The sequence below is a fragment of the Equus przewalskii genome, chromosome 31, assembly GCF_037783145.1.
Source record: "Equus przewalskii isolate Varuska chromosome 31, EquPr2, whole genome shotgun sequence".
NCBI classification, from domain to species: Eukaryota; Metazoa; Chordata; class Mammalia; order Perissodactyla; family Equidae; genus Equus; species Equus przewalskii.
Window position 1 is genome coordinate 14,913,423 of NC_091861.1, and position 27,320 is coordinate 14,940,742.

General features: G+C 39.2%; 1 protein-coding gene across 2 annotated transcripts in view; it reads left to right on the forward strand.

The window, feature by feature from the left end:
- GPATCH2 (G-patch domain containing 2) overlaps positions 1 to 27,320 on the forward strand; it is a 221,449-nt gene that overhangs the window by 174,168 nt on the left and 19,961 nt on the right. Inside the window, exon 10 of one of the 2 annotated variants that reach the window (XM_008526700.2) lies at positions 3,242 to 4,129. The exons of the other annotated variant lie outside the window; for it this stretch is intronic. Coding sequence (XP_008524922.2) covers positions 3,242 to 3,462 — 221 coding nt within the window. The 3' untranslated portion in view covers positions 3,463 to 4,129. Of the gene's footprint in view, positions 1 to 3,241; positions 4,130 to 27,320 lie in introns of those variants that run through there. 2 annotated transcript variants of the gene reach the window in all.

Sequence of the window (27,320 nt, forward strand, 5' to 3'; positions counted from 1 at the left end):
CCCAGAGCAGCATTAGACCTCCAATCTGATTCTAGCTTACAGATGGAATTAAATTAATTCATGGCAATCACTGAAAAATCAGAGATAGGACAAAATGTTAGTGGGCTGTTGAACCTGACATACCTGATCAGCAGCTGTTCAGGAAAAAAATTAGATACCTAGTGGTCTGCCTTTATTGCCACCATAATCGTAACTTCAAAATAAAAATTGCTTTTTTTGTTATTACATTAAGCAAGAATTCTGACAAAAGGCTTTTCTTTGTTTTGTTTTCTAATTGAGGTCCGTTTTTTGTTTTTTATGTATATGTATATTTATATATGTTTAAATATATATATAAAGTCTCTATATGCGTATTTTGCCCTGGTCAAGCAGTAAGTAATGTAAGTCAAGAATTTTTCTTTGACACCATTCGTTGCCATTCAAGCTGTTCGCAATTGAAGGTTTTTTTCTTTTTTTCCTTTTTCTCCCCAAAGCCCCCCAGTACATAGTTGTATATTCTTCATTGTGGGTCCTTCTAGCTGTGGCATGTGGGACGCTGCCTCAGCGTGGTTTGATGAGCAGTGCCATGTCCGTGCCCAGGATTCGAACCGACGAAACACTGGGCCGCTTGCAGCGGAGCACGCGAACTTAACCACTCGGCCATGGGGCCAGCCCCAAGGTTTTTTCTATTACATGTTGAGATACTTGTTTCGATGAGCTAAGAACCAATTTGACAAACCCGAAGGCAACTCATGATTGTGGTAACCCAGTTCTTACTCACGATAATGAATTTAGTAAATGACAACAATGTGTTCAATTCTCAGTCCTAAAATGCACTGAAGATTGAGAATATGAAAATGTTCCATAAAGGGCTTTGAAAGTTAATTGGTGATTACTCTATAGTAAATAAGAGTTTTGGTAATTAAAACTCATCTTTAGCACTTTGCAGAGTCCTTCTTCTACAGGTCAGAATCAGGAGGAACAGTCCACTTGCTATTCCCCAGAACGCCAGCTACAGTTTACCAGATAAGATTACTGCTGGTTCAACCCTGACATGTCTCTTATTATTATTTTTTACTGTGAAATACATATGCCAAAGGATACATGGAAATGTATAGGTGCACTTTAAAGAACAGTGATAAATTGGCCATTTGTGTAACCACCACTCAAGCCAAGAAACAGGGCACTATACTCTGCAGTCCCATTGGTAATATTTTTGTTATTGTTATTGATGACTGAGGATCCTTCTGTGCCTTGTGTCACCATCTTAAACATAGTCTTAGAGAAGGAGTAGGACAGAGAGTCCCAAATTTGGGGGGAGGTAGGAGTCGGGTAGAAGATGCTGTCATAATCCCCAGTGGGGGAGGAAACATTGATCATGATGGGGAGGTGAGTTGGTGCTAAAGAGACAGCTGACTCACAAGCCTTTGAGAGTCGTGAATGATTCTGTCAACAACCCTCAAACTGTCTCGGAAGACACAGCCCACATTTCGGAGCAGAAATATGCTGGGGCACAGGCATCCTGCCCATCTCTGAAAAGTGAGACATCTTTCTCCCTGGAGGCCGAGGGAGGGAAGGGTGGGCAAATGCTACACCCCTGTACGTTTGTGGCCTCCGAGTTCTGCAGCAGACGTCATGGGAAGCCCTGGTGTAGGAGACTGGGCTGAATATATTCTCACTGAAACAAAGGTGGTTTTCAGATACCCTCACCTCTTTTTTCCTAAACAATCTCCAATATTTGTTTGATGATCGCTTCGTTCTACTGCAAGGGGAGTAATCACAAGAACAGCTCTGGTAATTGAGAGTTCTGATCGCTTATATCTGGTTAGCTCCAGATTGGCTCTATTCTGTTTTCATACACCATAATGTAATAGGCGCTGCTAGAGAAAGAACAGAAACGGATCACTCACAGAGAGCCAGCCTGTGCCACAACGGGGGCGGGCAGACCAAGGCCAAGCCTGTGGCTGGAGGAAGCAGCCCAGGTTCTTGAGATTCCTTGACTTTTACGGCATTTGTTCATTTCTCAATCCTTCGACGTTAGATATTTAGTGCTTCTACGTTTTCCCCTAGAATCAAATATATGGTATATGTGTTCTTTTACCGTAAGAGCCGCCAAAAAAGTGTAAATTAAAAATCACTCTTTGAAAATGTCACCAAATAGAAAATGCCTAAAATAGGTGCATCTCTCAGTTGTCTTTGCTAAGAAAATAGGGAAAACAACAGCAGTTTCTGTATTTCATGTTAAGCTCTAGCCAATCTCTTTTCCAAAATAAGGAATGAAAGTAAGTAGGGGTGGGAGGGAGGGAAATAGGAAGGAGACTATTTTATATGTAAGTCTAATATTATTTTGCTCGATTTTTCCCTCCTTGCCTACTTCTGTAGTCAATAAAACATAGAAATGGATGGGGCCAGCCCAGTGACTTAGTGGTTAAGTTCTTGCACTCTGCTTCGGCAGCCCGGGGTTCTCAGGTTCAGATCCCACACACAGACCTACACACCACTCATCAAGCCATGCTGTGGTGGCATCCCACATACAAAATAGAGGAAGATTGGCATGGGTGTTAGCTCAGTGACAATCTCCCTGAAGCAAAAAGAGGAAGATTAGCAACAGATGTTAGCTCAGGGCCAATCTTCCTCACCAAAAAAAAACCCACAAAAAACATAGAAATGGAAGGAGAAAGAGGAATGGAATTAAAGGATGCATGTGTTCCAGACTGAATAATAAATAACAAGAACAGGATTATAAGAATGCAAAATCCCAGGAATTAAGGATGCCCATCAATTATGCATTTTCTTTGCTTTGGTTTTAGTTTTGGTTTTATTGAATGTCAAGGCCCTGAGCAAATGTAAGATATTATGCTGTAAGTTGGTGATTTTCAGAAATATCTCTGAGGCTAACATGGTGGTGAAAATAAGTCTCTTGGTAGAGTCCTTTGTCATTTACTGAGAACTTGCTTTTCATACGTGATCTCGTCTGACCCCTACAACTTTGTGAGTAGCCAGAGCAGGTCGTATTACGCCTGTTCTACAGATGAGAACACGGAAGAGGTTAAATAACAGCTACTGAGCGGAAGATCTGAGACTCTAACCAAGGTCTCTTTTTCCATTGATTCCTCTACCACAACAAGCTACTTATCTAAAGACGAATAAACGACCCACCTGCAGCCCTCATTGAAAGAAAAACTTGGGAGAACATGGTTTTCTCAACCTGAGAGGATCTTCAGCTTCCATACTAATGTTTTGCGTCATTTTATAATTTCAGGAATTGTAGGAGAAAACGCACAGCCAATCCTAGAAAACAACATTGGAAATCGAATGCTCCAGAACATGGGCTGGACCCCTGGATCAGGGCTTGGACGAGATGGCAAGGGGATCGCTGAGCCAATTCAAGCCATGCAGAGGCCAAAAGGACTAGGACTCGGGTTTCCTCTATCAAAAAGCACTCCCTCAGCCGCAACCCCCAGTTCAGGAAAATCCGCCTAAGAGGAACAGCAAAGAAGAAATATTTTACAATTTTTATTTGCTATATATATCCCATTGTTCTCAGATTACACCATAGCTTCTGTTTTTGAAGCAGAAATCTACATTGCCTCCAACTCGTCACCCCATCTTCCTGATTGCACCCAGTCCTGCCTGCCACCGTGATAGAAACGGGATTTCATCACAATCCATGGTGCTAAAGTGAAAACCGTTATCTTTTCAAATTTGTCAGCGACTTTCAGCTATTTCTAGGTATAAAGAACAGCTCGTTTCTCTTATTTATTTTGATCTCATATGTCAGTGATTTCTAACGCTGTAGCTTGATTCATCCGTGTACGTGTGTGTGCGCGATGCCCAAGCAAATGGAAGCACGCCCACAGGTTTCTAAACTGGGATAGGCCGGACGGGGTTGTGTTTCACATCATCCCCATCCATTGTAACTCACAAGACCCGTCATCTCATCAGTGAAGTGCTGAGCACATCTTTGTTTGAAAGGCTTGCCAATTTCATAATCTTTGAATTTGGCTTTTTCGTGAGGATTCTCTGATGGGGTGATACCCACTAATCTTCTATCCTTGGACGATGTAGTATGAAGTTCCCAGTTGATAAACAGCAATTAATGTTTCCCTCTGACCTTTTGGCAAAAATAAACCTCATCGTTGTCACCAGAGTGCCCTCAACATTACTTTAATGCAGATTTTACAGATTTTACCTCATTTAGAACATAAAATAATTATTGAAAGAAAAATGTATTTTTTAAATTCACCGTGACTGAGCTATAAATTCTATTAATCTAGACTTACTTCTACCTCTCTCTTCCCAAAGGTTGATATTTTTTTAAGATCAACTCAACTGTAGTAACACTCATGTTAAATCTTAACCGTCAAAATAAGTTATTAGAATATCGAATCAATTTATTTGAAGATTTAAATGGCTCTCCCAAGAATTCAGATTTCTGGCAATGATCCAGCCCATTTGCAAGGTGAACAAGAAAATGAATGGTAATGATTTGCCCTTTCTAACATCTAAGGAGTTACTCTAAAACCAAGCAAAACAAGTCATTTTTATTGTGTGCCTAGTACTGTTATTTCTGAATCATCTGCTTCGTGATGTCAGAGTTTCTAGATTGCTCTTAGTTTAGAAGTCGATTTCTTATCATCTTCATTATTAAGGACTAGTAACAATATTCTATTTATAATGGCCTTTATTGGTTGAGTAAAGGCCAAGATAACACATGTGAATTACCTTTCAAATGCGTTTTTTTTTAAGGCTTTATTTTTTTAGAGCATTTTTAGGTTCAAAATTAAGGGGAAGGTATAGAGATTTCCCATATATCCCCCCATCTCCCCCATTACCAACATCCCCCACCAGAGTAGTAGTTGTTAGAATTGATGAACCTGCATTGACACATCATAATCATCCACAGTCCACAGTTTACATTGCAGTTCACTCTTGGTGGTGTACATTCTGTGGGTTTGGACAAATATATAATGACATGGATCCACCACTATAATATCAGAAGTGTAGTTTTGCTGCCCTAAAATTCCTCTATGCTCCACTCTAATAGGTTTTTGAAAATTTATAAGTCTCCAAGAGTTTTTTAAAGGGAGGAGAAGGGGGTTTGTGCATGTAACAGACCATTTCCAGGGGGTCCCCTAAAGAAAGTACTGCCCGTTAGGGAGAGGAAGGTCAGCCTGCTATTTGCAAGCCTTGCTGGTTTGCGAAATGTACACATTTCTTTTAAGAATTATCTTCTTTCCTGGGAGATTGCAGTCAGAGGACGGGTTGGTTACAGACTACCAGGTGAGTTGCTCTTTTGAAACATTCTTATTGGATAAAGTAACCCTGTTGTATGATTATTTTCCACAAGTTTGTCACTTAGAAATTTGCCATTTTTAGAAAATGCTTTCTGTTGAATTCTCATTCTGTCTATGTAAGGGGAAAAAACTGGGGGAAATTGTCTATATACTGGCTTAAAACTTCTTTCTGGTAGTGTAGAGGGCTCTAGGGTCTAGTCAAAAGATTCTTTTTCAATTCCATTGCCTGAAAATCTTCTAAAATCATTGAATTTTGAAAAGCTGAAGTTGGAGCCACTGATAACACACAATAAGGTCATTATAAGACTCGTCCCAAATTGCTGAGGACTTGACTGTTGTTTTTCATTTCATCATGTCCTAACCCTCATAGTGAGAAAGAAGAGAACTTACACCAACTGGAATGGGGGACTCCTTAATTAAATATTGCAGTCTTTATGAATACTTTTTATCATTGCCCTCGTGGACAGGTACTCATCTCCTGAAGCAACTGCTCTACGATGCTTACTTAGCTTGGGTGTTATTTTCTAACACCCTTCCCCCCAAAATAATTCATGTTTCCATTTTCAGCTCATAGAAGAAATTTCTTAATCTTGACCTCGGGAGCCCTCTATATGGCTCACAAAGGGCTTAAAATATTTCTTATTCTTTGGAAGTGTTTATACAGAATAGATGAATCAATACTCAAAGCAGAGAAGAGGCAACATCGCAAGGTTCACCCACACTCTCACACAGACGTACACCAGAAACGCATCCATGCCGTCACCATTCAGTCCTTAAGAAACATCGATGCAGACCTGATATTCTGTTTGTACCTGAACTTTACTGGAGAAAGAAACACTCACAACTAAAATATGGAATTTTTAATAAATCAAATGTCTTTTAAGATATGAAGCCCACTTATTTATTTGTTTTATATATAGTTACAGTTAATTTTTATGCCCACAGAGCCAAAAGCATCCACAGGAGTTTGTGATTTAGAATGTATCATTCATATCTCCTTTAAAAGGTGGTAGGATTTTTCTCTGCTCCTTCGTGAAGTCACTCTCTTCTCTTCTACAGTATCTGAAGCCTCAGATCGAATTAATTGATTGTGCTAAAAATTTGAGAGAGTGCGTAAGTCTCTTCCCTTACTATCTAAATTAGTCATTCCCCAGCAATACCCAAGAGAGGCTGAGCATGCCTACATTAAGAATGTGTAATTTTTTCTTTATATACTTGTTATACTTGATATTGACCAGACTGTGTGCTGGGATCATTCCTTCTTTCCTTCCTTCTTCCTTCCTTCTTCTCTCCTTCCTTCTTTCCTTCTCTCCTTCCTTCTTCCTTCCTTCTTTCCTTCTCTCCTTCCTTCTTCCTTCCTTCTTCTCTCCTTCCTTCCTTCCCTCCCTCCTTCCTTCTTTCCTTCCTTCCTTCCTTCTTCCAAACACAATTTTTAAGGCTATGTTCCCCTCAAATTTGTTTGCTTCCATTTTTTAATTATATGGTACCTCTTTAAAAGAAAATCCATTGCTAACTAAAATTTACCAACAATTGTTCTCAGTATTTGAAAACATAGATTTTCTAACTCATACTGTGGTTATCAAACAGAAGTTAAGACAATACAGTTAAAGATATGCATAATGTATACATATAGGTGTGTTTACAGGGCACATATGTGTCCACTATACAGACATGATTGCAAAATCTTGCAGTTTATTCATATGCTTATTTCACCATTGTGAATTGATATAAGTAATTGAATCAACAGTTGCTTCTTTTCAATACATTTTCATTTTGAGCAGATATTTCATGAAAGGAAAATCACTGTTGACATGCTTTTTAAAACCATTTCCTCCTGTGTTTTGTCTTTCTAAAAAAAGAAGTGATCTAAATTGATATTGTACAATGAAGTTGGTTAGCAAAGAATATTTTGGATTTTTTTTAGTTTGTTTTTTTCTTTTGGTAGAAAGCTATATTAATAGTACAACAAAGGATGAAAGAATAAAGCATAATATTTAAAAATGTTATTTATACGCAGTCATTGTCTTTGTGCTTTAAATGTTTCCCTCTTAAACTAATAAAAAATACAGTTGAAATTCCCCCCCCCCTTTTTTTTTTGGTGATGAAGATTGGCCTTCAGCTAACATCTGTTGCCAATCTTCCTCTTTTTGCTTGAGGAAGATTGGCCCATAGCTAACATCTCTGCCAGTCTTCTTCTATTTTGTATGTGGGTCACTGCCACAACATGGCTTGATGAGTGGTGTAGGTCTACATCTGGCCTCCAAACCCATGAACCCCGGCCACTGAAGTGAGAGTGTGCCAAACTTAACCACTATGCCACCAGGCCAGCCCCAAGTTGAAAGTACCTTAACAATTTTTTTTAGTTCTACCCATTGACAATTAACATGTAACTGTGCAGTTAAATTCATTGTTAATCTTTAAGTCCTGGAAAATTTTAATATTTTCAACAAAATTTTAGAGGAAAAAATGTTGCTAAACATATTTGACTCGCACATTTATTCACAGCCGATTGTACCCTGTTCTACCACATTTTCCTGTGTTTGTTTTCTCTAAAGGTGGGCTAACTTAAGGTATCTTTCCACTCAGAGATTCTGATTCTAAAGTAGCAAGTACAAGTTCTCTCTCTGGCCACCTGAAATATGATTCAGAATCAGATGTGTTACAGTCACTCCATTTCCTTCTGGAAAGCTGTCCCTTTCATAAACATGGTTGGATATTTTAAATATTTGGTAAGACTGATTAAAGTGTTGAGTTCCGTTTGCTATAGGAAGCATCTCACTATGTTGATAAAATTTTATCTTTTCTCCCGAAAGACTAAGTAAAATTGTTAGAGTGAGTGAATTTTTTTTTAATCCAATAGATATTAAACACTCATTTATGTAACAGGTTTGCAGGAATACTCAACTGGCAAGTGGACCATGAAGGCTCCTTCTGCTGGGTTCTACTAAACAAAGACTCATTACTTTACACACCCGACACCTTCAGTAGATCCAGATTTGTCTCTGGTGAGTCAGTGCCCATTAACTGCTAGGAGTATGATCTACTCTTGCCACTTTTAGTTTTATCTGTACATTAGAGTTGTCTTCTGTCTTTGAGTTGTCACACAGTTTAAATCATTCCCAGATTTCACAGACCTCACTCCTGTTGCTTTCTCAGAATGTCTTGTGTTTACTCCTTAATCCTTCAAGGAGGAAGTTAGATGACAATTGAAGGCTCTTTTTGTGTTTCTGTAGGTTTTTTTTTTTTCTTAGTTTGAATTTTCGAGATAAATCACCATCATTTTCAATGTATGTATAATACTTGATTCTTCAGCCATAAGATGGTAGTGACAAGATTATATTATGATAGTATTCCAAGTAAAAAGAAAACACCCAAAACTATTTTCTACCTATTTATAAAACTATTTTCATCTCCTATAAAATTTCAAAGAAATGTTTACTTCTTCCTGAAGGCAGCATTCTTTAATAAAAGTAGAAAGGATAGGATAGCATACTAACTAAATATATACTTAAAATATGCTTTCTAAAAGCAAATTCTTACATCCCTTATTGAGGTGAATTTCCTCAAAAGCTAGAATTTCATAGTTATGATAAGCAAGTAAGTTTAGGAGGGGAAGTTAAGATTCTGTTAGATGGCTGTGTGGCTAATGCGTGATTCTAAAGTTCTTCGTTGACGGCTGTTATTCATTATGGGAACTATAGATGACCCACGTACATGTGCCAAGTATGGAATTCACAAATAATTTTTTAAATGGATGTAAAACACTTGGGAACACGCATTAAAGGCGTGCAATTTACAGTGCAAAACCACAGCACTTCTAATGCAATGGCTTCTGTTGTCTTTAGGTTCTCAGCAGGAAGTGCAGGGGTCCGTAATCTGTAAAGCTTGGCTCTTGACCCTCCCCCATCCTTTATATGCCTCTCCTTTTATTGTACCACTTCTAATTCCTTTCCACGCATCCTGGTCTACCCCACATGTTTTAATATCACAGGACAGCCTTCCAGAACGAGGAAACAATCACCAAGCAGAGGAAACCAGCATGTTCTGACTCCCGTGCCGTTGCGTTTCTCCATTAGGTCCCTTAACAACTCAGCTAGAAACAAGCAGCAGATTTTTGCCCCACTCAGTGAGTAATTGTCTGCGCAGCCCTGACAGATGTGCAATATAGCAGCTTCTTCAGGAAAAAATTAACAGTTTGTCCAGCATGTCAGCTCGCTCTTTTTAGTGCTTGGGAGGTCTTGGCCCCATTATGGATGATTTAGAAATTGAGGCAAGCGAAGACCAGCTGCCCGCGCTGAAAGCCTTCGTTAGTCGCCCTCATCTGCATTCCAGGACTCACTCCCATCCAGAAATTGGTGGAGCCCCTCTGGCCACAAGATGAGTATGGGCTGACAATGCCTTGATTTGTTGAGAGAGAGAATAAATGGGTTTTTCAGAAGATGAAGAAATATCACCATTACCGGCCAATTTACAGCATTTTATCTGTTCCTCAAACATGTCACTTCTGTTATTGTTGCATGGTAATTACATAGTGAAACAGAAAGAAAACAAATTCTGGTTACGTATTCAGATGGATTGCGAAATCGTATAATCCTGATAAATGCCCATTTATGATACACATGGATGAAAGGTTCATTTTAATTTTGAATGGCTAGCTCAGCCATAAATAGGATATAGGATTAAATTCCAGAGAATCTGATTACATAAAAGCAAATCGTCTTTTTCTGCCCTTTTTCAGATCCAGGAAATTCAGGGAGGTACCGTAAGACGTTTTTACCGACAGGCCTTTTCTGAGACAATACAAACAGTGAATTCAGAATTGCATTCTGAAAAGAATGAGGACTTCCAATGAAGCTGGAGAGTTATCTTGTTCTGAGAATCAGTCGGTCCCAAATGCTGCTCAAGAAGCAAGTTGGGCCTAGACCGAAATCTTTCCAGCTTGGAGGAATGGCCCTATGTTTGGAAACTCAGGTTCCTGGTCCCTTTTACAATTTCACCAAATATTTGGATACTGAAATCAAATGTTTCTTCTTGTGTCCCTCTTTGTCAGGTTATTTCTCCTCCATTGTTGTGAGGCAATGCTGCCTGTGGCAGTTTAGCTGAGCACACAGACAATGAAAAGCAAGAGATGGTAAGGAATAAGGGGGGGCTGGCCCCCCAGAACTGCTACTTAAAAGTGTCAGGTGTGTAAAGTAATGAGTCTTTGCTGGTAGGAACCCAGCAGAAGGAGCCTGCGTGGTCCACTTGGCAGGTGAGTATATCTTGCTGTAAACCTGTTACATAAATAAGTATTTAATACCAATTGGCTCCCAAGTATGCTGTGGCAGGGAAAGAAAGATAGAAGAGGCACCCCAGCTCTTATCTGCCTTTGCCCAGCGGTGACACGTGTCACATCTGTTGAGGATCCATTGGCCAGAGCTAGTTACATGGGCCCACCTGGATTCCAGGGGAGCTGCAGAAATTTGGGGAGCATGTAGATATTTGCAAGCACTATTTCTGCCACATAGTCTTAATATGACATGTCTAGACGTAAATCTCAAAGCGGCATCTTCCATATTTCATTGAATCTAAGATGCCATCAATTTTAAGATGCACCTTAATTTTGTGTACCGTTAAGAAAGAAAGAAGAAAAAAATACAATCCACTACTCATGGTAGGATGCAGCCCAATTTCAGAAATCCTAAAATGTGAGAAAATGATACAATATGTTCTCAAGTATCAAATGAATGGTGCAGAGAAAAAAATTCTAAGGAATGTCAGGAAAGGCTGCATGGAGGGGTGGAATTGGAGCCGTTCCTTGAAGAATGATGGGGTTTCACCAGAAACAAGGAGGGTTCATTTTTACCAATAGCTGCCACTGTGTTTGTTGACCTTATATGATATAAATGGTACAGGCATTGGAGTTATTCCAAGCTGAATTCAATGCCAAGCCCTAACACCTTCTATGTGATTTGGGGCTAATCTTGTAAGTTTCAGGCTCCTTTGCTGAAGTTAGGAATAACAGTAGCTACTTCATTGAGTGATGAGGTCTAAATGTAATAACGCATATAAAATACCCCAGCACAGTATCTGGCACATAGTAGGTGCTTTAAATTAGGTATCATTTCTTTTCCTGTTTCTAATGAAGTGATAAATTGTTCTTGTTTCTTTACTCTTATGGTTGTGGGGGAAAGGTCAGAGAGAAGTGTTAGCACATTTTTAGTTTGCTAACAGTTCCTAATAAAGATAGTGATATTAAACAATCTTCCTAATTTCATAGCCTTTGGTGGATAATAGTAAACTTAAAATAATAATAAACCTCAATAATAAACTTCTGCTGTAACTCCAAATATTTGGTTTTTAAAAATCCATTGACCTAAACCTGTAAACAATAAAAATACAGAATTCAACCACCTGCACTCAACAATTTCTTCCTAGCTGACTGAAAGTCATTCAGGAACCATTGGCCATGCCCACCAAGGCCTTTGGGACCTTCCGTGGCTCTCTTTCACATGTGCTGCTGATCTCACAGAACATGGAGACACAGAACCTAGTGAGAATGTAGTTGGCCCAGGACTAATGCTAATGCTTTGACAAATTCCTCAGATTAGGTAATCCCCAAGGCTTTGCCCACATGCAAGCCCAGCCTTCTGTGGTAGGCCCTATTGAGTCATCTGCTCCAGCTCTCATCTTCTGGGAACAGTTCCCAACACCACCACCCCTCCACCGTCTCCCTAAAACAATTCCCAGGAATTCGGAATTAGAACTAAGAAATTTCATTCTGCCTTGGTGTGACCGGTCTCTTGAATGGAGAAGCCATTGCACTGGGAAGAGGAAGACAGTATGTAAATGAGATAAAGGATGGACCAGAGAGCAGAGAATGAAGATGGAAAGAAAAATATCTGGGTTTCCTATAGTGCTGGAGCCTCGTTTAAGGGAGCTAGATGTTCTCTTCCCAAAAAACCCGAGGACCATTACTGGGAGGGTGGAGGAAGCGACGCTTTTCTGTAGGAGAGTATGACATCTCTTTCCATGGAACTGGCCTTCTAGATTATTGAGCATTATACTTACCACGTGAGTCTAAACGTTTTATTAGTGAACGGGTAAATCAGAGGGTGAATCATTCACGTTACACAAAGATTTTTCATGCTGTAAAACAGCACAGAGTTCCTTTAGGTAGCATTTTCTCAGGTGCTTATTTACAGATCATTAAATACTTAACAGAGGAAAAAAGTAAAAACTGAAGTGCTTAAGCCAACGTTTATTAAATATCCATCATAGATTCAGATAAAGCAAATTAAAATCATAACGACAGTGATTGTTCAGTTTTTAGATTTTTATGTTAGCAGACAGGAAGTTCAAATAACAGCCGGTCCAGGTTCAGACACCTGAGCATGCTACTGTGGTTATGATTCTTTTCTGAGGGTTTATCCTCAGTCTCATAAGACACCATTTTATCTTATAATAAATGTTCCTTTTTCGTACAAGTTAAGCTTTCTGTTATTTCTATATAGTACTAATTTTCTGCTGGATATTGACTAATATTTAAACGTATTATAAAACACCAAAAAGTGCTACCAAAACTTGGCCAACTGAATTTTCTCTGATTGTGCAATCATCTAAGAATTTATAATTCTCAAGGAGCTCTTGCACCTTATAACGTTTTAATAAAGTTGCACCTGTGGCAATGGAGTATTTTAAATGACATTGCTTGATTTTTCTTTCTTTCTTTTAAACTGAGCCCAACTCTATCAAATTCTAACCTAGTGATCCCTAGCTGTAGAGGAGTCCCATTACTTCAAGGGACTCCCATCAGACTGGAGAAGAATTCTGAATATTAGTTACTTTACTTTTTAAATATGTTAATGAATATGTGACATAATATTTTTCCCTGAGCTGTTTTATAGTTTTTATGTGTCAGAGAATAGAAGAGAGTGTGGCAAATCTGGGAAAGATGGTTAGAAGCCACTTCCTTCAGTTTTTCTGTCCCATCTTATAGCTGCTTGCTTGCCACACTCTCAGCCTACTGAGTTCTGCTGTTAGTTGGTGAGGGGACATGGCTGGCATTGCTAAAATGGTTCCCTTGGAACCAGCAGATGCCCTCTTCACCCGTCTAGCTCGCCACCTAGCACCAGCCCATCAGACAGGAGTTCCAGGGCCCCTCTACAGGGAGGAAGCAACTAAGGAAGAGGAAAAAGGCAGAGAGCAACACTTTACTTCCAATGGTTTGCTTTCCTTTTATATCTGGGACCCAGAGGCATGAGTTAAGCAGAAGGAGCGCTGGAGTAGGAGGTGGAAACCTAGACTGAAGTTTGGTCCATCCCTTACCGATTCAGGACAACTCCCTGACTGTTCTGGTTTCTGTATCCAGAGCTATAAAATGAAGATGTTGAATGGGAAAAGGAATTGATGTTTCTGAGTGCCTGTTCTGTGCTGGGGATTTCATACCTAATTTCCCTGTGAACTTCACAGAAAGGTGTTACTACCTCTCATTGGTCTTTCTCAGTTATGGCACTTAGCTTCAATAATGCAGACTAACTGGGAAAAAAATTATTCCTAAGCCAGCACAAAGTCCAAATTGTTTCATACTTAAGGATATGCAATGTTATCATCATAGGTAAATTACTAGCAATTTAAATGAACATTGAATAAAATTTTATGTAAACTAATTAATATTCAAATCAGTGTTTGTATGCAAGCAGTATTTCTATAGTAACAAGAGGTTTGAAAATGTTATTTTTCCTAAGTACTTTACTTCCTTTGAAACTTGCTTCTGCTGTTAATTTACTTGATAAACTATCATTATAATGCATAGGCGTACTAGCCCACCCCCAAATTTCATTTCCCACAAATTCCAATTTCATGGGTCCATATAACTAACATTTGACAATTCCCCTGGTATATGTCAGCCTCCTGATCATAGATACAGGATAAAATTAACTTAACAACAAGACCTTGGGCAAGAGTCCATGCATGATTTCCCAGAACAGCGAAGAAGAAAGTGATGTTTTTTTCTTTTAAAGAACTGATGTCCAGGGTAGTGACCTTAACTCCATATACAATTTGAAGAATTGGAACGGGTTCAGAAAAAATCAAGACAAATGATTAAAGGCTAAAGGGACTGATTTTAAGAAAAATATAGGCAATGAATAATGTAAAGTTTGCTAAATAATGACCACAGAAAGGGTTTAATAGTCCCAAGAATATTTTAAAGACACAAACATCTAGGAGGAAGAGAATTATTTCAAGAATTATCTTTTAGTTCTAGAATGGGAAAAGTATGGACTGGTTGATTTAAAATTTTTTTTTGAAAGGAAAATAGTGTTTGAGTAAAAGGAAACAGAAAGACATCTACTTTAATGGAAAACATTAAACTAATCGAAGGAGGAGCTCTCATCTGAATCTCAGAGTGAATTTACTGAAGCCCTTTGTGAATCAGTTAAAGGCAATGATTCAGCCCAACTTGGGCGTGATGGGCAGAAATAATCTAACACACCTGAGAGTCTAGCCTCAGGCTACTTCCAAACCACGTTGGCAGTAGGTTGAGCCAGGACAGGATTCTGGCGCACCTTCTCACTGGCACAGCGTTCTCTCCATTCTTTTGTTGATGAGTAGCATAAGGTTTGGCTGTGACCCTTTCTGGGTCTATTCTTTAATCTGACTTTTGCAGCTGTGAAATAGCCAAAGTACCTCACAGGTCATTAGGCTAGGTAAACCGCTCATTACAGAGCAAAATGAGACCAATGATAGTCATATTCTGCCAATGCAGAATGTGTCTACTTCCTAGCATCTAATTAAATGCCACTTGCTAAGTATTTATGGAGCATCTACCATATGTTTATCACTGTGCTGGTCACTGTAAGAATTCTTAAGAATTTCATAGTGTACTCATTGCCCACAAGGGACTTAGAATCTTTTTGGAGACATCCGACATATATTCTAGAATGACATTTAAAAGATTGCATAACAAGACTTACACTGGCTCTGGCCAATGAGCTTGGATATCCATCTCCATGTGAAGAAATACCAGCTATAAATAACTGACGTAGTGTTACGGTACGTGTTGGTGAATACCAGCCCTACTTACATCTGATTTTTTTTAAAGTTGGAGGAAAAAACTATGTCTAAAATGTTATGTTAAATATAATCACGTCAACATATATGATGAAACATAAATGCTATATATGCTGCCATTCCCTGTCCATGGCAGACAGCATCAATCAATAATGGTCCTCTTTCATGATGAATCCGGGAGCAGAGTCCTTGGCAGTCAAAAGCAATCAAAGTTAACTCTTGTGATGAAATGCATTTCCAATCCTTTGTAGACACTATAAGTGTTGGTCATAGAAGAAGGATATTATCAAGGTACCCAACCACACAAACCTCTCCAATGATACTTTCTTGATATTTTTCAGGACTCTTTCTTGCTTATCCCTTAATGAAGTGAATCTCCTGTCTTTCAGGTGTGAACATATTGGTTTTTCCCATTTTCGTTCCTTGCCTATGGCCTTCCTCTGTCTGACTAAAAAGATTCCCCAGTAATCTGAGTCCATTTAGAATAGGTTAAATCTCTTCTCTTTCTACCAATCTTACCCTTACAACTTTCTTATGCATCTTTTCTAAGCACTGATTAACAGAGGAACAATAATATTCTTAACTTTCTTTGAAGTAGGCATTACTTTTTAATCTTTCTCCCATCATTTACTTTGTATCTATCTTATATCTCCATTTTCATTTTAAGCTCCTCAACACAAAAAGTATATACCTGTCCACTTTTAGTTACACCATACACGATGATAATTGACCCATAATTGAAATTTGACCAACTAAATGAAAAAGAAAAATTCTACTGGCTATATGAAAAAATTAAGGATGTTTAAAATTGCCTCAAATTTTTAAGAATGCCAAAATCAGAATAGCTGTTTGCACAATTTTATTTAAGGGAAAATACTTTTTCAAGCAAATGCAGTAGAAATGAGTGTAAATATTTCACACAGGGCTACCTCCGGCTGGTTTTCTTAACTAAGAGGAAAAGTTCACAGAAATCTGTAAACAAAATGCCCGCCAGAGGTGACAAGAGAACAGTCAGTTGCCTTCCCTCCAGTGAGTGTAATTTCTTGGTGAGGCCAGCTGGCATTTTACAAAACTTTACCTGGTGTCAAACCTGCTGGTAACTGTGTTGTTCTGATTTAGAAATAAAGGATTGACTAGAGGTGTCTATAAAGTCATTCTGCAGGAAGATAAATCCCAACTTGAACAGCAAAATAAGAGGTGAACCATTAGCTCTGGCTGCTGTTTGGACCTCGTGCTTAACTCCGTCTTCAGGTTGTCAGTGTGGCTGGGGAGGAGGTTTCTGGTCAGGCTCCAGGCTGGGCTGAGCAGATGCAGGTCTGCGCTGGCTCTCTCTGCTGGATGCTGCGTGCTGCCTGTGGAGGATGCTGCCATCTCGAGCCCTGTGTGAATGAATGGTCCCCAAGTCCACAAAGTGGTTTTTGAAATCTGAATAAGAGCTTAGCTATCATCTACAAAATTGTGGCTCATCGAGTAGGAATTATGAAGAGATCCTGTTTTTCACTTGGTTTTATTGGCAAGCATTCTTAGTGAAACTGACTCTTTCCATAATAAGCTGTCATCGGACACAATTGTTTCAGGATATCGTCTCCCGGTTTGATTGCAGGGTCTGCGAGCTTCAGACAGTAGGAATGCAATGTTTAAGCTTCTTCGCTTATTGCCTGCTGGTGTCCAAATACAGGATTTGGCAATTTAGCCTAAAGCCTTAGTCTCTCCCGCTACATACATCCACTCTGGGAGGTATGGGGAATGCAACTTTCCCCAGGCTCTGAGACAAGGGGAGGCCCCTAATGCTGAAATCAGAGCCAAAGTGTGGGCCAGCCTCATGCATAACCAACTCACAAAATACAGTCTGACAAACCCCTTCCAACAGTTGAACTTTGAACTCTCCGCCACGGAAATAAAAATAAATATATAACAGCTAAATCCTCATAAATGCTGAAAAGAAGCAGCTGGTAGCCAAAAGACCACTTTAATAACAGGAATAAAAATAAAGTGGAAGTAGGGTACAAAAAGCTTATATCTGTTAAAAAAAAAAAAAAGAACTCATGTAAAGAGAGATCAAAGCCACTTCTATATCCTGCATCCTTGTAGCAGAGGAAGGCAGGAGAAAGGAAGAAATTTCAAAATCAGAAACCATTCTGATACTCCCACCAGATAACAGCACACAATGTATTTTTTAAATGCCTATGTTAACATACTCTGAGACGATAGGTCTAGAGTTATTTTAATTTCTTCTTGCATACAACAAAAATGTTGATGGAATAGGGTTCTTTATATAGGGGCATCCACGTTGACCCTGCTTAGCATCTGAGTCCTTGTTGAATTTTCTTAACAAAATGCTTTCTTTTAACTGCGTTCTCAAGTTCTTTATGACTTAGTAGCCTGTCTGTTTAGTGCGGCTCTGGCCACTATTACGGAATATTGATTACCCATGCCAGAATTCGAGTACGTGTGCAATGTAAACAATGATTGATAAATTTAGTTTGTTTAGAAAACTGGGAGGGCAACATTTGAGGCTGTATATCAATGTGAAACCTGCCAGGATTTGGAAATTTTGAGAGAAGTCAGTTAACTTTCTTATCTTTCTGCCCCCACAGAATATTCAACCTAATACGGAAAGATAAGAGTAAGATTTTGAGATGCAGCATGGTATACTAGAAAAAGCATCCATTCGTGGTCCGAGTCCTGGGCTCAGCACACTCTGGGTTGTCCTGGGCAGCCTGAATCTTTCAGAGACCCGTTTTCCTCCTTTTTCTGCTCTCACTTTCCCAAAGGATTGTCATGAAGATCACATGAAATAACATCACGTAAAAGCATTTTGAAAATTCAAATGCTATGTCACTATGTACAGAAGCGTTGGTGACAAGTACCTCCAAAATTTATATAAAGCTATAGATGGTCAAATATGAGAGATACCCGCTTACAGAGGTGATTAAAGTAGGTTAGTTTTTTTTCTGAACCATAAAGAAAATTAAGCCTTCCGTACACAGAGATGGAGGTCGGTATTGTAGGTGGAGGGAACAGAGTGTAAATAGAGGTAAGAAAATGTATACAAGGCTTGTTAAAAATCTGGAAGTAGTCTCCTTTGTCGGGATATTTAGTATTGAGAAAATTGTTGTTTTTGGTGTCTATATTTTAAATGGCAAAATTTCCCATTCTTTCATTTCGAATGTTAGTTACAGCAGCACCAACAACTCATATACCACATGTCACATCTAAATGGGTAAATATTTACAGCTCAATCGGTATTTTAGCTTTTCTACACAATAATCCCCACTGCAGACCGTGTTAACATCAACCATAAAAAAATTCAAAATAGTTTCCCAATTTCCTTTGCTGCTCTTTGCTATAATGGCTGATTTTTTATGTTAATGTTTCTATTGTTTTAATATTCTTGCTTTTCTCATTCATATTCTAAGAGATTATTGTTAGCGCCAGCTCATTTGATTTATCATTTAGAGAAAGCACTTGTTCAAAAAGTCAGCACTGGATATTAAATGATGATTGCCTGCAATGAATTCCTTCTCAACATCTGCAAAGACAATTTTGCCTTTTTTTCTTCCACTTAGCTCTAAATGAGAGATCTTAAATATATTTAAATAGGCTTCATATTGGCTTACAGAATATTTTCTTAAAATCTAGGATGTTAAAAACAGTAAAGTTTTTAATGCTTATTTTTTTTGGTTAGAGTAAAATGCGCACACATATGGGGGCCAGCCCGGTGGCATTGCAGCTAAGTTCACATGCTCTGCTTCAGTGGCCCAGAGTACGCTGGTTCAGATCCTGGGAGTGGACCTATGAATTGCTTATCAAGCCATGCTGTGGCAGGTGTCCCACATATAAAGTAGGGGAAGATGGGCATGAATGCTAGCTCAGGGCCAATCTTCCTCCACAAAAAGAGGAGGATTGGCAGCAATGTTAGCTCAGGACTAATCTTCCTCAAAAAAAAAAAGAAAGATGCACACACAGGTACCAAGATAACATTGAAATATGGTACATATAATCTTTCCCAAAATCCTAGTTAATACTGTACAATTAAAATATTTCTGTTCCTTTTCATATTATTTTTATATTTATAGAGAGCGTTATAATTTATCTACTGCTCTTAATTTCAGAGAATATTTATTTCTTTTTAACCATTGAATCATAAAAATACAAGCAGGAAAGAGTGAAGATGCTATTTTAAAATAAAATTTTAAGTTTGTTAAGCCTCATCCAAATGGAAATACATTAGAAATGCTATGTGGCCATTCCAGCTGTATTTTTAATGTGTATATTCAGCGTTGATTCCTAACAGTTGGCTGGGGCTTCTTAACATTAAGGTTAAAGCAAATAGGGTAATCCTAAATTAAAACGACATCTCAAAGGAAAGTCTGGTGTAAACAAAAAATAAGTATTTTATTTTGTCTTTAGAAGAGATATCACTGAGACCAGAAAACAATTCAAAATGTTACTTTCATTGGTTTTTGTCACCTTTGTGATAGTGTCACCAACTCACTGCCCCGAGGAACTCACGGGTGGGTTTGGAAGCATTTAACTGTTTAAGAGATGCAATCACCAACCACCATTAGCCAGACCAAGCCCCACCAGGAGTGCAAGGCCTAGGAATGTGAAACGGTGCAGCCGCTTCGGAAAACAGTCCGATGGCTCCTCAAAATGTTAAACATAGAGTTATCATATGACCCAGCAATTCTACTCCAAGTGTATACCCAAGAGATCGAAAATACATGTCTACACAAAACTTGTACATACATGTTCATATCAGCTAAGATCTCCCCTCCAGGAGGAGTTCAGGCCTTATCACCATAACCTGCAGCGTATGTAGAAGCATGTTTTCCAACTGAGCCTGCACAAGCGAATACCCGCCTCTTGCCTTTGAATATTCATTCCCCATCCCAAATAAAAGGCCCCTGCTTCTCTTTGTTCAGGGACCGCCATGACTTTGGAAATGATTCCATGTGGCCTCCTATTTGCCACAAATAAGTTCTACTTTGTGTGACAACTACTTCTAGTCGAGAGTGTGGTTTTAACTCTGCCAGGAGGTGAACCCATTTGGTTTGCTAACAATAGCATCTGCTATTTTATTTGATGCCACTAAGACATTGATTCATCCATTCAAGAAACATTTCTTGACCACCACCATGTACCAGCCATGATAGCAGGAGCTGGGTAGGAGAGGCAGAAACGTAAAACCAAATAAGCTACACTCCTTGCCTTAGATAATCTTAGATAATAAGAGAAAAACAAGTACATAAACAAATAACTGTAATAGAATTTGGTCCAAACTAAAGATAGGTCTGTTCAAAGCATTTCATAAATACACAGGAGGGAACAACCCACTCTATCTTCATGTGAGACAACACTTTAGCTGGATCATAAAGAATGAGTGGGAACATGGCAAATAGAGAAGAGGATAAAGAATTATTCAAGGACGAGGTAATCACTCAGACAACAGCACAGAACTGTGAGAGCATGGTATATTTTTAGGAAGAATAAATTGTTCGGTAAAAGTGGAATGAAGGGATTTGGGGAGCAGTGATATGAGATGACGATGGATGTAAAATGAGACCAGGCAGAGAAGAACCATGTCTTCCATCCTAAGAAGACTGGATTTTGAAGCTGGGTACCTGAGGGTTACTGTAAATATTCAATAAGAACATGATTGCCTTTTGACCTTGCTCCCAACACAGATGTAGATGAATCTGGTCAATTTGCTGTTTTCTTGTTTAACTTGAGGGCTGACTCAGGTCTCAAGGGTTTGTGAGCTAGTTTTACAGAAGAAAGAGAATGCCTTTGGGGAGGTCGCGATCACCAGGTGGCCAGCCCCCAGCAGCCATTGCAGATTGCCCAAGAGCTTATCAAGAGTGACCCTTTGTTTCTCTGAAGCTCCTCCTGCCAAGCCCCTTAGCTCTATAAAACCCTCTGCTTTTTGTTCTGGTTAAGGCAGATTTGAGTCAACCCATGCTCCCATGTTCTTATCTTAGCCAACTTGAATGGGGCCTTTCTCCATCTCCAGGCACTGATCTCTCAGTGTTTGGCTTTCTGTACATTGGGCACACAAACTTGAGATTAAGAGGTTCGGTATCAATTTCATCCTCTAATCTGTGGATAGTGGGGAGTAGAAGTCAATGGAGTTTTCCAAGCAGAGAGATGACAGGCTGATGGCAACGATTATCCTAATATAGGAATGACTAGCATTTATAAAGCACATACTCTATTCCAGGCATTATTCTACATGCTCCATGTATTATAATATGATGCATCCCTGTGATGACTCCCATAACAATCCTATAAGGTTAGTACTCCAATATCTCTATTTTTCAGATGGGAAAATTGAGGCACAGGAAATTGAAATAAACTGCCAAATGTCACTGTAAGTAGCACAGCTGTGATCTAAACCTGATAGTCTGGTGCTCATCCTCCCAACCACTAGACCATAATGCATTGCCGCATTCTTGTTTTAGAATCAACCTGGCAGTGGTCTGGAGAATGGACTGAGTGAGAGAGAGAATGACCACATTTAGGGGACTATGCATTCATTCGATAAATATATAAGGTGCCTACAGTCTACCAGTCTCTAAGTTAAGTGCTGGAGATAACAGCAGTAGATAAAATAATGTCCCTCTTTTCCTAGAGCTATCAATATAGAATAGTCTAAAAATGGTGAGTGTCTAAACTAAGAGACAACGTTACATCAAGAATAGGGAACAAAATCAAGAGATAATTAGGACCATGAATAGGCAGACCTTGGTGATATGAAAAGTGAACAGCGACAGAGAGGTGGAAATACAAGAAGACACTAAGTTTTCTAAATGGGGCCACTGGTTGGAGAGCAATGCCAATTTGGGGCAAGATCAGTTTGGGAAGAAGATAAAGAATTTCAGACATGTTGAAATAAAGGTACCTTTGAGATATCCAAATGGAAATACAGGTCCAGAGAGCCTTTTAAAACATTTGAAAATATTTTTGTGCCATTTTATACCCTCCTTTCCCAACATAAAGAATTCTGAGACTATAATGCACAAATTAGCCTTCCATTAATAACTCAACATATGCTTATTAAGTGTTTATTAAAGTCAAGAACAGGGCCAGGTCCTGGGGATCCAATGGGGAGCAGGATAGATATCATCCCTGGCTTCTGGTTCAAGACTAAGCATGCACATCTGCCTTAGGTCTCATTAAAATGAATACAAAGGGATATTTTCAAAAGAAGAATGAAAATTATAATAGTCCAAGAGAACAAGAAAGGAGGCCCTCACTGGAGCTGGAGACACTCAGGCCCTCCACCCAAAAGAGAAGCCACCTTACCTGGGCAGTCTCTGCCTACCCACTCACTCCTACTTATACATGGGAAATAGCCTATTTCAATGCCCTACCCACAACACAGAGCTCTCAAGGGAAATGATGTACATAACTGTGAGCAGACCCCTGCCAGCTGCCTACATTGACCAACGTAGCTCTTCACTTGTAAACATACAACCGAGGATCACTGACAAGGAAGAAAAAGAACAGCATAAAAGAAAAGCCAAGATGGGATAAAGTATAGTACTGTATTCTGGAAAAAGAGTATGGATTCTGGGAACAGACTCCCTGGATTTAAATCCAAGCTTGGTCATTTATTAGCTGTATGGCCTTGGGTAAGTTACTTAAACTCTCTTTGCCTCAGTTTCTGCATATGAGAATAATAATAGTAATGATGAGGATTATTTTAGGCTGGTTACTGTTAAAAATTGCAGATGAGAAGGAGGTTTTGAGGAGTGGAATTTGCTTGTCCTTTGATGAGAGACATGTGCATTTGTGAAGGAAGTCTCCATCTGTGGGGGGTGTCTCCTTCTCTGCACCAGGAGAAAGGGGGGATGACCTTATCTCTAGAAACTCTTAATGGGGACAGCAAGGACTTAAATCTTGTTTATTGTTCTTGTCTGGTAACCTCATGTAGCTGACTTCCCCCACTACCAATGTCCTCCTTTGTCTTTAGCTGAAGATAATATTTAAGGTGGTGGCTTGTGGCATTTACTTAATCCGGTTTGATTCTTATCTAAAAGTTATAAGACCACCCAATAACCAGACCCCACGTGTGCTGATATCATTTTAACAACTTTTTTTACATATTCTTTCCTTTGTCGTGTAAAGAGATAACTCACATACCTATGTCTTAAATTTAGCCCTACTCTCAACCCATGTTTGCAGCAGCAGCAGCAGCAGCAGCAGCTCCTCCTACCCATGGGTCCTGTCCCCACACAGCAGCTCTGACTGCCCGTGGGTCCTGTCCCCATGCAGCAGCAGCAGCAGCTCCTTCTGTCCATGTGTCCTGTTCCCACACAGCAGCTCTGACTGTCCATGGGTCCTGTCCCCATGCAGCAGCAGCTCTTTACTGCCCATGGGTCCTGTCCTCAGGCTATTCCACACTATTCTCTAAATGAAAGAGCACTACTGCCAGACTTTGAGAGTCCAAGAAATCTTTCTTTCAACTCCTCGGCTCACTGATCCCGCATCAGTAATAATAGGGTCTACCTTAGAGGATTATTATGAGGAATAAATGCTTTGACAATTATAACTTTAGAACAGAGCCTGACACATCGTAAGATCTATATAACTATTTATTAAATAAAGTAAACAGTGCAAATGACTCCAACAGGCACAGATATAATTTAGGGAACAAAAGAGAACTTTAAAAAATTTTAATTGGTATCTTTAGAGACATCTGAGAGGCTATTGCTACTAAAAACACGAATAACTTGCCATAAAAAAGACCACTCAAAGAACAAGAAATTATTCTTGGAAATTAAAAATACAACTGCCAAGATAAAAAAAAAAATTGTATAATGGAGATGAATAATAAATTGGTCAGGACAGAAAGAGGAGTGCCATCAGCATCATGGTGGAGGGAGCTCTTCCGTAAGACTATCCTCCCTAAGATACAATGAAAAGGACATTCATAAACCAATAGAGGATCTTCACACAACAAAAGACGTCTGAGAGACCCACACAGCCATATGTCTGAAGGTGGAGGTGCTGGACCCCTGGGAAGAAGGGGAAGGAGGTAAGGGAATCTCCTCCCCCTCTCCCAGTGGCAGCAGCCCAGGGTGTGGGACTGCACACAGCTCTGAGAAAAGAGGGGGGAGGGGCAGCTCTCCATGGAAACACCTTTACTTTCCGAATTCCCTCAGAGCCCATGGGAAAGCCTCACACAGTGGTGGCTAAGCTATTGCAGGGATGTCTTCATCAAGCTAGCACCCCTGGAGAGCAGATAGCAAGGGGAGAGTGAGAGTGTCCCCAAGATCACACAGGCAAAAGAAAGCACCCCTCCCCCAACCCAGCACTCCAATTCCACTAGCCAGCCAGAATGTCCCTGCATATGTTAGAAAAGCAGCAGCTGTGAGCAAGCAGACCAGCAATCACAGACAGGACCTGTCGGCATAGATTCTAAGGACAGGCACAGATGCCAGGGGTCATGGCAGGCTCAGAATATACAGATCCTGACACCCACCCACCAAGTGGCAGCAGGTGGAATCTGTGACCAGGTACCATCACCATGCAAAGGCACAAATCCACGGTATAAACAGTCTTAAGAAATATATTAATATTCCAGACCATAAGGAAAATGACAAGCACCCAGAAGCCAACCCTGAAGCCACAGAAATTTACAATCTAACTGATAGAGAATTCAAAATAGCTATCATGAAAAACTCAAGGAGTTACAAGAAAATGCAGATATACAGTTCAATGAAATCAGGAACAAAATTAAGGAACAGAGAAATTCTTCACAAAAGAGATTGAAGCCATAAAGAAAAAACAATCAGAGATGTTGGAGATGAAAAACATAATGAATGAGGAAAAGAAAAATCTGGACTCCCTGAATATCAGAGCTGATAATATGGAGGACAGAAGTAGTAGTCTGGAGGACAGGAAATGTGTCAGATGGAGGAGAGAGAACTGAGACTAAAAAGAAATGAAGAAACTCTCTGGGAAATATCCAACTGAATTAGGAAATGCAACATAAAGATTATAGGTATTCTAGAGGGAGAAGGGAGGTAGAATGAAGCAGAAAGCTTGTTCAAAGAAATAATAGCTGAGAATTTCCCAAACCCGGGGAAGGACCTGGAAATACACGTAAAAGAAGCTAATAGAACTCTTAATTATATCAATGTAAAAAGACCTTCTCCAAGGCATATAGTAGTAAAACTGGCAAAAGTCAATGGCAAAGAAAAACTATTAAGAGCAGCAAGGCAGATGAAAATAACTTACAAAGGAACCCCTATCAGGCTTTCAGTGGATTTCTCAGCAGAAACCTTACAGGCTAGGGGAGAATGAAATGATATATTCAAAATTCTGAAAGACAAAAACTTTCAGCCAAGAATACTCTATCCAGAAAAAATATCCTTCAGATATGATGGAGAAATAAAAACTGTCCCAGATAAACAAAAGCTGAGGGAGTTCACCACAAGACCCTCCTACATGAAATGATCAAGAAGGCCCTCATACCTGAAAAAAAAGAAACTGAAAGGATTTACAAAGCCTTGAGCAAGGAGACAAATAGGCAGACAAAATGTGAAAATGCAGCTTTCTGTCAGAATAGGTTAGCAAACACTTAGTTATAACATTAAAGATAAAGGGAAGGAAAACATCAAAAATAAATATAATCTCGTCATTTTAACCACAAGCTCACAGCACAAGATGCAATAACTTGTGACAACAACAACTTAGAAGGGGAGGAGGAAAGGGATGGAATTGGCTTAGACTAAGGAAATAAGAAGCTCAGAAAATGGACTGTCTCATCTACAAGATTTTTTTTTATACAAACTTCATGGTAACCACTAAACAAATAACGAGAAAAGAGACACAAATGATAAAGAGAAAACTGAGAAAACCATCATAGAGAATTACCAAACTGAATTGGAAGTCTGAAATACATGGCATGAGAAAAAGGGAAATACAGAACAAATGAAAAACAAGACATAAAAAGCCAGCATTGAGCCCTCATATATCAATAATGACTCTGAATGTAAATAGAGTGAATTCTCCAATCAAAATTCACAGAGTGGCAGGATGGATTGAAAACAAGACACAACAATATGCTGCCTCCAGAAAACAAATCTCAGCTCTAAAGACAAACACAGGCTCAGAATAAAGGGATAGAAGACAATACTCCAAGCTAATGGCAAACTTATATCAGACAAAGCAGACTTCAAGATAAAACAGGTAAAGAAAGACAAAGAGGGGCAGTATATAATGATAAAAGGGACACTCCACCAAGAGGACATAACACTTATAAATATCTATGTACCCAACACAGGAGCAGCAAACTACATAAAGCAATATTAACAAGCCTAAAATGAGATATTAACAAAAACAATAATAGTAGGGGACCTCAACGCCCCACTTACCTCAATGGATAGGTCATCTGGAGAGAAAGTCAACAAGGAAATAGTGGATTTAAACAAACAACTAGACCAGGTGGATTTAATAGACATATATATATAGAGAGAGAGAGAGAGAGAGAGAGAACACTCCATCCAAAAACAGCAGAATATACATTCTTCTTAAGTGCACATGGAACATTGTCAAGGATAGACCATATGTTGGGAAACAAGGCAAGCCTCAATAAATTTAAGAAGATTTAAATCATATCAAGCACCTTTTCTGACCACAATGGTGTGAAACTAGAAATCACCTACAAGAAAAAAGCTGAGAAAGTGACAAATATGTGGAGACTAAACAACATGGTACTGAACAACAAATGGACCATTCAAGAAATTAAAGGAGAAGTCAAAAAATATCTGGAGACAAATGAAAATATAACATACCAACTCATATGGGATGCAGCAAAAGCAGTCCTGAGAGGGAAATTCATAGGAATGCAGGCCCACCCTAACAAACAAAAATCTCAAATAAGCAGTCTTAAACTACACCTAACAGAATTAGAAAAAGAAAAACAAAGCCCAAAGTCAGCAGAAGGAGGGAAATAATAAAAATTAGACAGAAATAAAT